The 16,258-nt window shown below is 48.3% G+C and overlaps 1 protein-coding gene across 1 annotated transcript; it reads left to right on the forward strand.

The window, feature by feature from the left end:
- The first annotated feature begins 1,899 nt into the window (after positions 1-1,899).
- LRIT3 (leucine rich repeat, Ig-like and transmembrane domains 3) lies at positions 1,900-10,268 on the forward strand. The gene is made up of 4 exons (XM_045537478.1): positions 1,900-2,507; positions 5,632-6,098; positions 8,246-8,551; positions 8,953-10,268. The coding sequence occupies exons 1-4, from the start codon at positions 2,308-2,310 to the stop codon at positions 10,116-10,118; spliced, it is 2,139 nt and encodes a 712-aa protein (XP_045393434.1). The 5' UTR covers positions 1,900-2,307; the 3' UTR covers positions 10,119-10,268.
- Positions 10,269-16,258: the final 5,990 nt, after the last annotated feature.

A 16,258-nucleotide genomic window follows, 5' to 3' on the forward strand; every position in this document is an offset into this window, starting at 1 on the left:
TTTCCTCATCTTCTTCCTCTTCCTTTACTCATCATCTTCTTCATCATCATCTTATCCTTCTTCTCCTCTTCCTTCCTTCTTGCTTCTTCTTTCTTCTTCTTTACATCTAATCAAGCATTTCTGGGTGATTCCTGAAGCTGCCCTGTCCTAACCATTCCCAACACAGCAATCAAGGTTGCAGCCCGATGTCTGCTCACCTGGACTCCAACCGTAGCCATCCACCTAATGCCTCTTCTCCCCTTCTTGCATGTTCTATCTTTCCTCCACACAGCCACTGGAGAACCCTACCTCCTATGATAATCCGAGCTGCCACTCCCAGGCCTAACCTTTATTGCTCCTGTTACCTAAGCTCTTTAACCGGTAATCTAAGGTCCTTCCTCCATAGCTTCAACCCCACTTACCTCTCAGCTTTATCCTTCCCCCTCTGTAACTTCCTGCCTCAAAATCTCAAGCCTGAGCAACAAGACGTGCTTGCCGTTCTCTGAGGACAACATACTGCTTCTTGCTTCGCTCCCTTTTTTCCTGCTGTTGGCCCTTTTTGCTGACTTCCCCATAAAACATTAACATGCATCCTATAAGAGGCAGCTCAGATACCAGGCACCTAGAAAGTCCTGCTCCACCAACACGGGCTGGCTTTGCTGTTCTTCTCTTGTGTGTCTTCAGTCCTCTGTTCCTCTCTTTATCCTGCAAGTCCCTTACGTGTGGTGGCTGTGTCTTGTGCATCCTTGTACCCCTCAGTGCTTGGCACGGAGGAAGGACTTGGCCAATATTTGATGAACAAATGAATTGTGCAGAATCTGAAAACTTGCAATGTTTTATTTTAATTGAGCAAAGTTTTTCAGATTCTCTTCTGTCTATATAAATTCTATTAGTTTTAAATAATATTTCCCATAATATTCTTATTTTTGTAGAATTAATTTTTTAGAAAAAGTTTTTGGGGCCGGGCACAGTGGCTCACGCCTGTAATCCCAGCACTCTGGGAGGCCGAGGCGGGAGGATCGCTTGAGGTCAGGAGTTTGAGACCAGCCTAAGCAAGAGCAAGACCCCATCTCTACTAAAAATAGAAAGAAATGATCTGGCCAACTAAAATATATATAGAAAATTAGCCGGGCATGGTGGCGCATGCCTGTAGTCCCAGCTACTCAGGAGGCTGAGGCAGGAGGATCGCTTGAGCCCAGGAGTTTGAGGTTGCTGTGAGCTAGGCTGATGTCACAGCACTCTAGCCCAGGGTGACAGAGTGAGACTCTGTCTAAAAAAAAAAAAAAAAAAAACGAATTGTACAGAATCTGAAAACTTGCAATGTTTTATTTTAATTGAGCAAAGTTTTTCAGATTCTCTTGTTTCTATATAAATTCTTAGTTTTAAATACTATTTCCCATAATATTCTTATTTTGTAGAATTAATTTTTTTAAAAAAGTTTTTGGTTTAAAGATGACGGCTAGAACCACCCAATCGAAAGGTGAAATGACATACGTTTATTACTTAAATCCTTGATTTCCCCTGCGAATTCTCCATTTTATGTGTGGAGATAGTTTTAATTTACTTTAATTTTTATTTTCTGATAGAGCCTAATATCGTTCACAGAATGACAGTTGATCTTCACATATGGTTTTGATGCTCATAACTTGGGAAACTAGCTTGGAATAAAATAGATTTTTGAACAGAGATGACTGCTTGCATTAAAAATAAAGATGCTGGGATAAACTTAACCTTACACATATACTGAGATGATCAGAAAGTCTCAAAACACACTCTCACTGGAGTTATAGTCCTGCCCCATTAGTGTGGATTGAAGCATTTTTCCTAAAAAAAAAAAAAAAATCTACGTACCGGACTTGGTTTGTTTTGCTTTTGGAAATAAACCAGCATGTGGCAGCATGGATAACTGTATTCTAAATCAATTGTATATCATGTGCTTCTATTTTTCAAAGTAAATTTTGTGAAACCGAATGTCGTGCATCCTGGTCAAAAGCAAAGGCAAAAAAATTTATAACGGGCTGATACGTAAATAATCTACGGAATTTTCAAACATCTGCCGTGACTGAGTTATTTTTAGCACCGAGTATTTTTTAGGGTGTCCTGGCAAATCCATCCGTAGGAAAGGGATTGAATAGGCATCTGCTGGCAAATGTAGACGTGGGTAGCTATTGGAATTGTCTTGACACGTGTTGGATTTTCACTTTCCTTAGAATGTGTGACTTTGCTGAAAGCGTGTTCAGAGGCTGGGTGGATGGATTCCCTGCAAGATACACTTGAAGGTTAAGTAACTACGGATCTCAGCTAATCCGAGTAATCTGCTGCAACTGAATGGCTGTTTGCACGCCTGGCACACCCGCTGAATGCTTCGGATTTGCTTTCTACCTTTTGCTCAGAGAACCCCTAAAAGGAGTGATGCGTCTCTTTGCCTGTCTGTGCATCGTGCTGAGCTGCTTGGACGGAGGGGACTGTTCATGTCCTTCCCAGTGCATCTGCGACTCCCCCGGCAGGAACGATGGCTTGGGATCCAGGTACACTCTTCTCCTTGCTACGACATGTGCTAATTATCCTGACAAATGGCTCAAACAAGACAGCCTTATTTAGAAAGCAAATGTTTGAGTATCAGAAATCGGAGGAGAGAAGGTTTAATTTCTATAAGCTTTAATTGGATTGGGTTAATGCTCGTTGCTCACACCTTCGTGGCTTTTATTTTGAGCAGTTTAACTCTTAAAAGGCTCTCAAATTATCTGACACTCCTAAACGCACGCTGTGTTACAAAAATACTCATAAATCTCATACTCACAAAATATCCCTTTCGGGAGGTCAAACCTGGAATGTGTGTGGCCAGCTCAGTCCTTGATTATATAACAGGCAGCGTGAGAGGGCAGGGCTGAGCAGGAGCTGGCCACGTCCTTGTCACCTGCCGTCAGGGTACTCTAGTTCATTTGAGGATTATTCATGCCAACTGGTCAGAAGGAAGGAAGATCGCAAGACTGAAGTTAGAGACAGTCATCATTAGAATTTCTCATTTTAAGCTGATGGAATTTGCAAAGCCAAGAAGGTTCTGTATACCTCACAGAAGTTATTTAACCTCTAGGTTGCTCTTATGTCTACCCGGGAAGTGAGAATAGTCATTTGCTTAAAATGTGCATGAGTCCTTTTAGATAGAAGTTAAATGCAAAACAGAACTGCTGTTAGCTAGATATAGTAGACCTTGAGTTTTTTTTTTTTTTTTTTTTTTGGGCAGGGGGAGAGGGTATTTAATAATCAAAGTATTTGTGACTTGGCCGAAGTAAACAGTAGTTCTCAAACAAAATAATTTGTTAAAATAGCCCAACTTATGTCTTACAACTTTAAACAAATAGTAATAATTCACACGTATTTGTGAGAAATATAGCTTGCTATTATATGAACTTAACCAATTCTTGTTTTCTTTTTGAGATGTTTACTGGGTGGTTAAAGACAATGATAAGGACAGTCACAAATCCAAGCTCTACTTGCCCAGGGCTAGCAGCAGTGAATAATTAGACCAGGGTGCTTTTGAGAAAAACAATCACAGAAATGTTTCCTGCTCCAGGATGGCCTCATTATTGATGGATTTTATAAAAATCGTAAAATATTATGCCTGAAAAGAACTTGAAATAATCTAGTTCGACTTCTGTTATTTTATAAGGGAAGAAACCAAACTGCACAGAGACTAAATGACTTATCCTGGTCACCTCGTGTTGACGCAGTCACTGAGTTGATGAAGATGCTTGGTCTTTTAGATTCCAGTTTAGGGGTTTTTTCTATTAGAACACCCTGGAATGCTTTCTTGATGACTAGAAACTGCTACTGTCTCGTATAAAGTAGCACTGAAATCTGTGATACAAAATGGAGACAAAGAGTAAGAGGTGTCCCTAGAAAATTTGCTGGTGTCCCCAGCAAATCCCCAGGGTCTCGTCCTGAATTCACAGAAAAGAGGCAATGCCACCAGCGTGCTGCAGCTTCATGGTGCTCACTCGGTTTACATTATGCTCTGATTTTTCAAACCCACAGATTTAACGTGGTGTGTTTTACTGAATGGCCATTTTATTGTTATTATTTACTAAACATGTGGTGTGTTATAATTAGATAATGTTCTGCAAAACTTTTTATCGTCCATATTCAGCAATTCAGCTTATATTACAGGAGATAAATAGATCTCCCCCCCCCCCCCCGAAACAGAGTCTTGCTCTGTCTCCCAGGCTGGAGTGCAGTGGCACGATGACAGCTCACTGCAACCTCAAACTCTTGGGCTCAAGCCATCCTCCTGCCTCAGCCTCCCGAGTTGCTGGGAATACGGGCACATGCCACCATTCCAGGCTAATTTTTAAAGACTTTTTTGTAGAGACAGGGGTCTTGCTATGTTGCCCAGGCTGGTCTTGAACTTCTGGCCTCAAGTGAATCCTCCCACCTTGATCCTCCTACCTTGGCCTCCCACAGTGGTGGCTTATAGGTATGAGCCATCGTGCCTGGCCTCGCTCTAGTACTTTCCCAGCTGCACCTGAATCTACAATTATTTCAAAATAAAATGATTAAATTTAAAAAATAGGATTCTCTGAAAAGAGTTTCAAAATGCTTATGCCCAGGCTCTTGCCCATAGATTCTGATTTACACGACTAATGTGTAGCCCATGTTAGAATCATGAGCAAAGCTAATGGTATCAATATATTACAACACTTACAACTGGAGATTTCAAGTAGCCTTTGTTCTATATCAAAAAAGATTGCAAATATTTTGGTAATAAGTATTGTGGTATAAAAAGAAATATACTTGGTCTTTCACCCCTGTTCCTGGCACAGAGCTCCTAAAATCCTTGGAATTTTCCTGAGTGATGATACCTAGATCGTTTTTTCAGGCCATAATGAATCTAAATTCTCATATTCCTCATACTTGAAACCCACACGTGGCACAGCCTTGTTTTTCTGTGTTTGGTTTACACGTGCCCACAAACAAGATCAAAACGTGACTTGCTCAAGGTCACTTAAGTTAGTGAGTGGTAAAAGGAACAAACTCTTAGTTTCTGGTTTATTCCTTTAGGCAGAAAGCAATGCGCAGGTCATGGTGTTAAAACTAAGCTCAACTTGAAACATCTACTGTGAATACTTGTTTGTTTGGTTTTTTTTTTGTTAAATAAATGATCCTCTTAAAAAGCATCAATTTATGATTTTTAACAGGGGACTCTTTTATTTATTTATTTATTTATTTTGAGACAGAGTCTGGCTCTGTTGCCCAGGCTAGAGTGCCGTGGCATCAGCCTCGCTCACAGCAACCTCCAACTCCTGGGCTCAAGCAATCCTCCTGCCTCAGCCTCCCGAGTACCTGGGACTATAGGCATGCGCCACCATGCCCGGCTAATTTTTTTTCTATATATATATAATTTTAGCTGTCCAGACCATTTCTTTCTATTTTTAGTAGAGACGGGGTCTCGCTCTTGCTCAGGCTGGTCTCGAACTCCTGACCTCGAGCGATCCTCCCACCTCGGCCTCCCAGAGTGCTGGGATGACAGGCGTGAGCCACCGCGCCCGGCCCAGATATTTGAGATTGAAAAATCGATACATGTTTCAAATGAGAATGATTGTTTCAAATGAGTCTTGCAAAGTGGCCTTCCTTGCCTTGCTCTGGTGACATTAGGTCGATACTATGTAACGACATGGATATTAACGAGATGCCCACCAACTTCCCCGTGGACGCCGTGAAGCTCCGCATAGAGAAGACTGTCATCCGCAGGATCCCCGGGGAAGCCTTCTACTACCTGGTGGAGCTGCAGTACCTCTGGGTGAGTTACAACTCCGTGGTCACCGTTGACCCCGGCAGCTTTTACAACCTCAAGCAGCTGCATGAGCTGCGCTTGGATGGGAATTCTCTGGTTGCTTTCCCCTGGGCATCTCTGCTGGACGTGCCCCAGCTGAGGACCCTGGATCTGCGAAATAACAGAATAACCAGTGTGCCAAGTGAGGCGGTCAGGTACCTGAAGAACCTCACCTACTTGGATCTGTCGAGCAACAGACTAACCACGCTGCCGCCAGATTTCCTGGAGAGCTGGTCTCACCTAGTTGCAACACCTAGAAGTCTGGACCTTGCACCAAGAATCATTCTCGGTAAGCTCGCCAGCCTCTGGGCTTTTCATATATAGATGCTTTGCTGTGCATCCCTTTAGCTGTCCAGTCTTTTATTTTATTTTTATTTATTATTTTTTTTTTTTTTGAGACAAGAGTCTTGCTCTGTTGCCCGGGCTAGAGTGAGTGCCATGGCGTCAGCCTCGCTCACAGCAATCTCAAAGTCCTGGGCTCAAGCGATCCTCCTGCCTCAGCCTCCCAAGTAGCTGGGACTACAGGCTCACACCACCATGCCCGGCTAATTTTTTCTATATATATTTTTAGCTGTCCAGATAATTTCTTTCTATTTTTAGTAGAGACGGGGGTCTCACTCTTGCTCAGGCTGGTCTCGAACTCCTGACCTCGAGCGACCCTCCTGCCTCGGCCTCCCAGAGTGCTGGATTACAGGTGTGAACCACCGCACCCAGCCTACCTGAACTCTTGAGAGCACACTAGTGCTCATGCTCGGGTCTACTCAGCCTTCTGCTCCAGTTGCTTTTCAACTCACCGTGAGGTTCTTCAGGAGTGGGGAAGGGGTGTTGGCATCTTTATGAGATAGCAGTGGTTGAATGAGTTAGGAAGCATGGCTTCCAGTAACGAAGCTTGGTGGAACTGGGATTTCAGCCCGGACCTTAGGTGCCAGGGCCACACTCAGTCATTTGCGATGTAAAAATAAACTAGAAAGTCCGCTTGTGGCATGCAATTGGGTAAAGGAGCCAACACTGAAGAGAACAGAATTCAAATGAATATTAATCAGAGAACTAGTTGTAGATTCACAAGACTAAACAGAAGAGGAGAAAGTTCAAGGTTATTCTCCCATGGAGGAAAAGCGAATTTTTAAAATAGAAGATAGAAAAAGTAAACTTTTAGCAAGACTGACGGAATAATATGAGCCAGTCATGGACTGCTATTATAATAAAAATGGGCATCATAGAAAGATAGAATTTTTTTTTTTTCTTTAGACAGAGTGTCATTCTGTCGCCCAGGCTAGAGTGCTGTGGCGTCAGCCTCGCTCACAGCAACCTCAGACTCCTGGGCTCAAGTGATCCTCCTGCCTCAGCCTCCCGAGTAGCTGGGACTACAGGCATGCGCCACCATGCCTGGCTAATTTTTTCTATATATATTTTTAGCTGTCCAGATCATTTCTTTCTATTTTTAGTAGAGACGGGGTCTCGCTCTTGCTCAGGCTGGTCTCGAACTCCTGACCTCGAGCGATCCTCCCGCCTCGGCCTCCCAGAGGGCTAGGATGACAGGCGTGAGCCACCGTGCCCGGCCTTCCAGCGACATTTTCCTCAGTTGCCTTTCAGCTCTCACTGCCAGCCTCCTTGAAGGCCCAAAGGCTTCTGCTCCCGGTTCTGGAAGCTGAGGCAGCCCCGGTAGGTCCTTGCTAACTGCAGGCTGTCAGCTCACGCCATTCCCTGCAGCTGATTCTCTCTTGAAGGGAGCTTTGAGCAAAGCACCTCCATGGCCACCACCCATGACATTCATGCCATGCCATGCTCCTGCCTCTACCAGCCTTTCCCGTCCTGTGTCCTGCCGTTGCCTGAGTCTCCCTCTGTTTTTGCTGCACAAGACTTGCGTGACCTCGGTGTGTCTTCAAATGACACAACACTGTGACCTATTCCAGGCTGAGTTAGGAGCCTCTGAGCACCCCGTCATGCTTACAGTGCTGTAGGAACCGTCACAGCACGTGAGAAATGTCTCTCCTGCTGTATTTGTGGCATTCTGTGGTGCCTGGATTCAAATCCGACGCTGATTAGCTGTGTGATCTTGGTCGAGTTACTTGGCCCCTCTGTGTCTTAGTGTTGTTGTCTGTAAAATGGGCATAATAACACTCTCTTCCTCATACGATGCTGGGATTGAATGAGCTAATACAGGCACGTGCTTAGAGCCGAACCTTGCCCTGAGTTCTGTTCAATTAGTATTAGCTGTGATTGTTGATGATCTGAACCAACAGACAGGCTGTGTTCATTCAGGCTGCCGGATTCCAGGGCAAAAGGGACATCGAGGTGACTCTACTTACTCCCTCCAGAGCACTTCTGTTTTTCGGGGAGGCAGTCGAGATCTCTGCTTCCCCGAGAGGCTGTGATAAAACTGAAGCCACCAGAATGATGGGACCTTGGTCACCTTTTTCCTGCTTTCCGTGCCAGGTCTGCAGGACAACCCTTGGTTCTGCGACTGTCGCATTGCCAAGACGATCGAGCTGTCAAAGCTCGCTGACCCTGCCGTGGTGCTTCTCGACCCGCTGCTGGTTTGCAGTGAGCCCGAGCGCCTCGCGGGAGTCTTGTTCCGGCGGGCCGAGCTGGAACACTGTCTGAGGCCATCCGTGATGACATCGGCCACCAAAATCGTGTCTGCTCTGGGCAGTAACGTGCTGCTCCGGTGTGATGCCACTGGCTACCCGACCCCGCAGCTCACGTGGGCCAGATCCGACAGCTCGCCGGCGAATTACACAGGTATTGTCTTCGTTCTGCCCTCTGAAACCAGGAGTTTACGAAGATCTGAACTCAACTCCCTGTTTTTGTGTGATTTGAAACTGGCTGGTTAATGCCGATAAAATATTGCAAGACAGGGACAGGCGCGGTGGCTCACGCTTGCAATCCTAGCACTTTGGGAGGCCGAGGCGGGAGGATCGGTTGAGATCGGGAGTTCAAGACCAGCCTGAGCAAGAGCGAGACCCTGTCTCTACAAAAAAAGCTGTCACCTGCCACCAGACACTTGCAGGGTGCCATTTTCCATGTCCCTGTGGCTTATGTGGAAGGGATGCATGTAGAACACATAGAGTCCCCTCTCAGTCGGCATAATTGCTCGAGCTTTTCCTTCTGTTCTTACAGCATCTGCTTCTGTTTTCTCCCAGTGATCCAGGAATCTCCAGGGGAAGGAGTGAGATGGTCCATAATAAGCCTGACGGGCATTTCTTACAAAGATGCCGGGGATTACAAGTGCAAGGCCAAGAACTTGGCTGGGAGGTCAGAAGCCGTGGTTACCGTGACGGTGGTTGGCGTGGTCACAACCACCCTATCAGCAAACGCTTCTGAAAGAAGCCCCGCAGGTGGTCCTGAGCAGGCGGGCCAGCCAGGACCTGGAAGAGTGACATCCACACCCAGTGGATTGTCCTCTCCCTGGTCCTCTTCCTCCTCCTCTCCTTCCTCCCCGACGTCTTCCTCTTCTCTGTCTAATTCTACTCTGTCTCCTTCCGCCACCACTTCCTTCTCTTTCTCTCCTTTCTCCTCCTCCATTGCTTCTTCAACCACAACTCGAAGCCCTGGCATTTCCACCAGCACCACCATGGCCAGCCGGCCATCACCCAAGCTCCACCCAGGTGGGAAAAGAAACTTAAAGGTGGAGATGGGTGGAAGGAAGCTTCCCCCAGCCAGCGCAAGCAAGAGAGAAGAGCTGGCGTCCTTGGATCAAGCAATGCCCACGGAGACGAATGCCACCATAGAAAACCTCAGGGTGGTCGGCGAGACTAAAGAGAGCGTGACTTTGACGTGGAGCATCATTAATACCACCCGTAACCCCGCAGTGACTGTGCTATATTCCAAGCACGGTGAGAAGGACCTGCAGCTGCTGGATGCAGATGCCAGCAAGAACCAAGTCACCATTGACGGCTTGGAGCCCGGCGGGCAATACGTGGCATGTGTCTGTCCCAAAGGAGTGCCCCCCCAGCAAGACCACTGTGTCACCTTTTCTACCAGAAGAGCCGAAGACGATGATCCTCAATGGTCTTTGCTTACTGTGGTGACCAGTGTCGCGTGTGTGGTTGTCTTGCCGTTGATTTTTTTCTTGCTGTACAAAGTTTGCAGACTGCAGTGTAAGTCAGACTCTTTCTGGGAAGATGATTTGGCAAAAGAGACGTATGTCCAGTTTGAGACCCTGTCTCCCAGATCTCAAAGTATAGGGGAGCTGTGGACGCGAAGGCACAGGGACGATTCAGAAAAATTGCTGCTCTGTTCTAAGGCAGGTGTGGACTCTCACGTGACTTTTAAAAGTGAGGGTTCCAAACCAGAGTATTTTTGCTAAAGGTTCTGCAGCTCAGACACATGCTTGCCACAAAATCAGGATCTAAAGGTATAATGGATGCTCTGTTTGGAGAATTTTTGGACAGACTTTCACATTCTATGTGAAAATCACAACTGGAATGCTTTTAAGCATGTTTAAAAAAAAAATACCATGAGACTTCTGAACTGAAAAAAACCAAATCTTTTTGATTTTTGTTGTGTGGCGAATGTCCCCAGAAATAATTTTTATGATGGTGCTTCATAAGTTGATTGTAATTTTTAGGGAAATATTTTAGTCCTGAAAAATAAGTTCATGGGAGAACAGCAAGTGAACTCTGCATTTGGAAAAGATGGTTTTTTGAGCAGTGAAGGAAAGATTCGTGTAACCAGCTAAGCCTTGATGTTCACTCATGTTCAAAGTGCTTTATGGCATTTGCTGGGGACGTTTGCTGGCATTGCCTAGCGGGTGAGGGTGGGATTGTAAAGAATTTTGCATTTACTAAGGTTAAATCCAACCTGGTTGAGGGGGAAGGCCCCATCTCTTGTACCATTTTGCATTACAACATTGTAGAGTTGTGTTCATATTGCAGCTAAGAAAATCTTCCCCTTGTCCTTAGAAATATAGGTGTTAGCAAAAATAAGTGTATAAAAGGGATTATGACAGACCATTTCCAAGAAATTGTAAGTGCTGCATTTTAACACATCTGCTGACAGATTGTATGGGTTTTTAAAATAATGCGTTAATTTTAAACAGTCTCTTTAGTACTCTGATATGTGCTCTTTCTTCCCTTCCTTCTTCCTTCCCTCCTCGTCTTTCTCCCCCTCACCTGCCTTCGTTTTATTTTTTTCCTCCTCCTTTATCAGAAGAGGGACCGGTAGCCAAAGGAACACACTCTAAGCTGTTTGTCTTTTGCCACATTCTCTTGTGAACCTCTGGATAAAGAGGAGGCCTTTGAAAATTGCTGACTGCCCTTTGAAGTCTTTTTTAGGTCCCAAAAGGATATCTGAGGATTTTGAAAGGGAAGCTTCAATGGATTCATTTGGCCAGACTCTTTTTCTAGGTTAAAAACATCGGAGACATTGAATTGGAGTGAGTCACACGAATACATAGGAAAGAAATAAAAGAAATAAAGTTTGGGTTTGTGAAACAGACTATTGTCGTAGCTGTAGCCACTCCAGCCTCTGGCAGGGCTGATACGGCATGTCGCTGAGCAGCACGGCCCAACCTGGCCTGGGGGATGCTGACCCCGGCCCAGGGATTTCCAGGGGACAAGGCCACCTCTGCACGGATGCAGCTTCCGTAAGCCTTGGAACAAAGCTTAACTTTGCAAGCATCACTTAAACTCCCCTTATGAACGAAACACCTGGTAGCTCACCTGGACTGCATACGGGTTTAGTAAAGAGCAAGGATCCCTCAAACTCTGAGCACGGCCTCCGGGTGGACATCCTCCCGGTCCAGCGGTCACCTGCCCCCTGCCACCCCTCGTCCTGTGTTAATAACAGCCGCTGCCAGAGTGAACTGCTTGAGCCCAGACAGGGTCTGCGACAAGAATCGGACTGAAGGGGGGAAGTCAGGGCTTGGGAAGCTGGTTCTGCAGGACCAGCTGAGAGCCCCGGATATGACAGCTGCCGTGAGGATGGGACCCAAGTGAGCAAGGACACCGTTTCTATGCGGGATCAGCAGAGAGTGACCGGGGACTGGCTCTGATCAAGGAACGAGGTGAGGCCCTGTGGAAGGTCCACACTGAGCCTGGGGGTTCTGCTTTCGAACCCGTTGCCACCTTCTACCTGCACTTGGCTTGTGCCTCTGTCGCAAAACCTGCCAAAATTGCTCTCAAGACCGCTCCAGCCCTACCCGCCCCAGGAAGGGGGTCAGGGTCCTAGGAGGAGGATGGTACCGACGCAGCGTGGGGGTAGGGGACACCCGGCTTGCAGAGCCAGCCGCCAGCTGGTGTGACCAGCCCCTGCTTGGACGGGAAGCTGGCCCTCCCGAGGGGTCCCAGCATCATGGCGCCAGGGACCGGGAGGGCTCAGGTCAAGCTTATCTGCAGAAAGCCAGCTGCTGTCCACCAGGGGAGGAGGGAGAGGGGCATCTTCTGATAGAGCCCTAGATTGATGCCACCAGCCAGGTCACCAAATTACCCAAAGCATCGGTGCCATCTGAGTTCCTCTGAGCCCCCCAAGGAGACGGCGCTGCTTCAGATGGGGGGAGCACCACGCCCAGGGTGCCTACTGGGTGCCCCTGGCAGCAGCCCTGGGCAACACACCCAAGTCCCAGTGGGCTCCCTCAGCGTCACACCCCTGCGCCTGGCCCACCCGGAGCCCTGATCCCCACCAGCTGCGACAAAGGCATCGCCAGTAACCACCCGGCGCAGTTGAGAAAGCATCAGCCACCTGCATGACCAGCCTGGCTGAGGACGAAGGCGCCCAGACACCATGGAAGCCCACAGAGAGGTAGAGTGGTCCCCCTTTATCTGTGGGGGGTACATTCCACTCCCCGCCCCCCCAGCGGATGCCTGAAACCGCGGGTGGTACCGAACCCTGGATTTACTGTGCAGACATTTCTTTTTCCTTCTCACAGTGCTCAGAATGAGCTTTGGGAGCCAAGGGATGATTTAAAGGCAGAATTTATGGGATTAAAAAGGAAGCAAAACATTACAACTTGGAAAATTTGCAGTCAAGTAAGGAAGAAGGAAGGAAGAGAGCGGGTGCTGCTGCTCCTCCAGGCAGCGGGAAAGGCCCTGAGGGTGTTCAGGGATCCGAATGCCGCCCCTCCTTTCCTCCCCCCACAGGCCCAGCCGCCTGGGAGAGCAGAAGGGTTTTGAGGGTCAGGCCGGGGTGGGGGGGCTTCCTCCACCGGCTCTCTGCCCAGGGCCTCCTGGGGACCCTGCTGCCTTCATCCCTGCACAGCCTCATTGGCCACCCAGCTGTGGCTCAAATGGCCCCACGTGTGGCTTGACCCAAAACTCTGCAAGATACATGCAAGGCATAAACCCCGTCAGCATCCACACGGTGCTAATTCTGCAAGAGTGCAAAGCGCAAGAGAGCTAAGAAGCTCGGTAGCTTTCACCTGCATTTCAAAGGATGTGTTGAGTGGCCAGGGTGGGGCGTCTAGGTGGAAACTTGCTGCAGGGCAGGGCCACTGCAGAGAGCCCCTACCAGGGGGGCTGCAGGGGTGAGGCAGCCTTCAAGACCCAGAGCCCCAGAGCCACCAGTGTGCAATGCCAGCCGGGGAGAGCTGCAGGCGTCGAAGAAGACTGAAGTGTGGGCTTGTAGCCTTAGCAAGTTCCTTGCCCGCTGCTCAAGAGGAAGGTAGCACGAGTTACAGCAGAGAGAGTTTAATATCACAGGCGCCATGCGAGGAGATGGGGGGAGTTCTCAAATCCGTCCCCCCAAGAATTTGGGAGAAAGAATTTTTAGTCTTTTTTTGAGACAGAGTGAAGAGAGAGTTTAATATCACAGGCGCCATGCGAGGAGATGGGGGGAGTTCTCAAATCCGTCCCCCCAAGAATTTGGGAGAAAGAATTTTTAGTCTTTTTTTGAGACAGAGTCTCACTCTGTTGCCCGGGCTAGAGTGAGTGCCGTGGCATCAGCCTAGCTCACAGCAACCTCAAACTCCTGGGCTCAAGCGATCCTCCTGCCTCAGCCTCCCGAGTAGCTGGGACTACAGGCATGCACCACCATGCCCGGCTAATTTTTTCTATATATATTTTTAGCTGTCCAGATCATTTCTTTCTATTTTTAGTAGAGATGGGGTCTTGCTCTTGCTCAGGCTGGTCTCGAACTCCTGACCTCGAGCGATCCTCCCGCCTCGGCCTCCCAGAGTGCTAGGATTACAGGCGTGAGCCACCACGCCTGGCGGGATTTTTAAAGATAGTTTAGGGGCAAAGGGCTAGGCGATTGGGTCTGATGCTTGGCTGGGTTCTGGGAGGAATCGTAGGGGTGTGGAAACTGTCTTGTTTACTGATTCAGGTTGAGGTTGCAAGACCAGTTGAGTCAGTTCTTTGGTCTGGGCCGCTGGGCTGGGGGGGTCAGCTGGCCCACCAGAGTGCAGGGCCCAGGAGATGTCTCAAACACCAGCCTTGAGTTTCACAAAGGGGGTGTTATCTCTGGGAGCAATGAAGAAAGCTGAGAATCCTTAGGACCATCGGCTGTAAGGCCCCTGTGTCTGGAGCAGTGACAGGAAAGCAGGCCGGGGAACAATGGCTGGTTGGGTATATATTCCCCCTACCCCAGGGCCCACCTTGTGGCCCTTTATTAATTGTATAAAGGGCGGGTTCCCACTGAGCCCAGCAAAGCCATCGGGATGGGTCCATCTAAGGCTTTTGGGGGGCCCAACCCCACACCAGTGTGCAAAAGATGTCAGATAGAGGGGTGCAAAGGAAATTATTCTCCAGCCTTAAGATTTAATGTCTGCCCTGCTGGGTTTCAGACGTGCTTTGGGCTGGTTACTCCCTTTCTTTCTGCCTCCCTCTCCCTTTGGAAACGCAAATGGGGGCTCCCTGCCTGTCCCCCCACTGAGTCTTGAGCAGATGACTCAGTTTTGATTTCACAGGCTCTCAGATGAGACTTCGCACTTGGGATTTTTCAGTTGGTGATGGCACAAGTTGAGACTTTTGGGAAATGGAATGATTGTGTTTTACAGTGTAGGAAGGACGTGAGTTTTGGGGGGGCCGGGCTGGAGTGCTATAGATTGAATATGTTTTCGCCCCCTCCGAAACCCACGTTGAAATTTGTTTGCCATGGTGGGGCCTCGTGGGAGGTTTTTGAGTCCTGGGGGTGGATCCGTCAGGAATGGATTAATGCTGTTTTGTGGGACTAAGTTCTCACCGTCGAGGGACTAGGGACTGAATTAGCGACTGTAGAGCCGTTTGTTGCAAGTGAGTTTTCTCCTAGTATTTGCTTTGTTTCTCACTGTCTCTACAGCCAGCAGCTCCCAGAAACGCTTCGAGCCTCAGCTGTGCTTGGCAGCCATCCGTGATGGACAAGACCTGCAACTTTGGCTCGATCGGGTCACCACTAAGATCGAGCTTTTGTGTCCACAGCATCATCTCGGGTGTCTGCAGACCTCACTGCTTAGTTCTGAGTCCTCCCGCCCCGCTGTCACCTGCCAGTGCTCCGCCACCAGCAGCCCCGAGCCTGCTGCCACCAGCTTCACTCAACTCTGTCTGCATCCCCCGAAACCATCTTCCCAGCCCCCCACTGCGTTTCGTTAATCCCGGTGGCTGACGTTCCACATTCCAACTGTCGCTTCTCGGGACCTAGTCACTGGTGACTTGGCACTGAGGTCACCGACCGTCTCCAGCGCAGGGTCATTTCGGCCACGCACTGAGCAGCCAAATCTTCCGGCCTGCTGGGCACGCCTTTGCCACCCTTCTGCCACTTGTCCCTTCCTTACAGCAAGCCCTGGTCACTGCCCGTCACCTGCTCTTCCCTTGCCATTGGTGAGCTGCCCCAGGTCACAGCTGAACCCTGCTCTCGTTAGCGCAGGGGACGCTGGACTTCCTGCACCTCTCTCTGCACCCTCTCTGCGGGTGCAGTTGGGTTCCCACCAGGTTATTCCAAAGATGCCACAGATTCCCACCCCTTCCGCGTGGATAAGCTCATGCTGATCGGCGCACCTGGGCTGGCTGGCCGGACACGTCTCATCTGACTGTCCCCGAGGGAGGGTGCTCCTGTTCTGTTGACTCTCCTTTACTTCCATCTACAGTCGCACCCTCCCCTTCTTGGATTTCTTATACCGCGGTATGGCTGGAAATTCCACTAGTGTTCTGGGCCACTGTCCCTCCTCTCGATGCCACAAGTACGCAGTAGGGACAGTTGTGGCAGCCAGCTTTCCAAAGGTTACAGTCTCTTTATACTGAAGATTTGGGAGCATAGGATAGATTTCTAAAGCTGTGTCAAGAGTCCTGAAATCTTCTGAGACGTGAGTCCTAAGACAGTACGATCTTTTGTGTAAGAGAGACATTGACTTTAATGTACCACATTCTAGAAATGATAATACAAGCGGCTGGAGGATGAGAAATCATTCACGTCTAAATGGCTCTTAATTAAAAAGAAAAAAAAAGGAATTTTAGGTTAGGCATAATCTGCATATTAGAAGACCAGTGGAGATGGATACCTTGCTCAGAACTCCCAAATTTCCTCTTCTTATATAATTGC

The sequence above is a fragment of the Lemur catta genome, chromosome 26, assembly GCF_020740605.2.
Source record: "Lemur catta isolate mLemCat1 chromosome 26, mLemCat1.pri, whole genome shotgun sequence".
NCBI classification, from domain to species: domain Eukaryota; kingdom Metazoa; phylum Chordata; class Mammalia; order Primates; family Lemuridae; genus Lemur; species Lemur catta.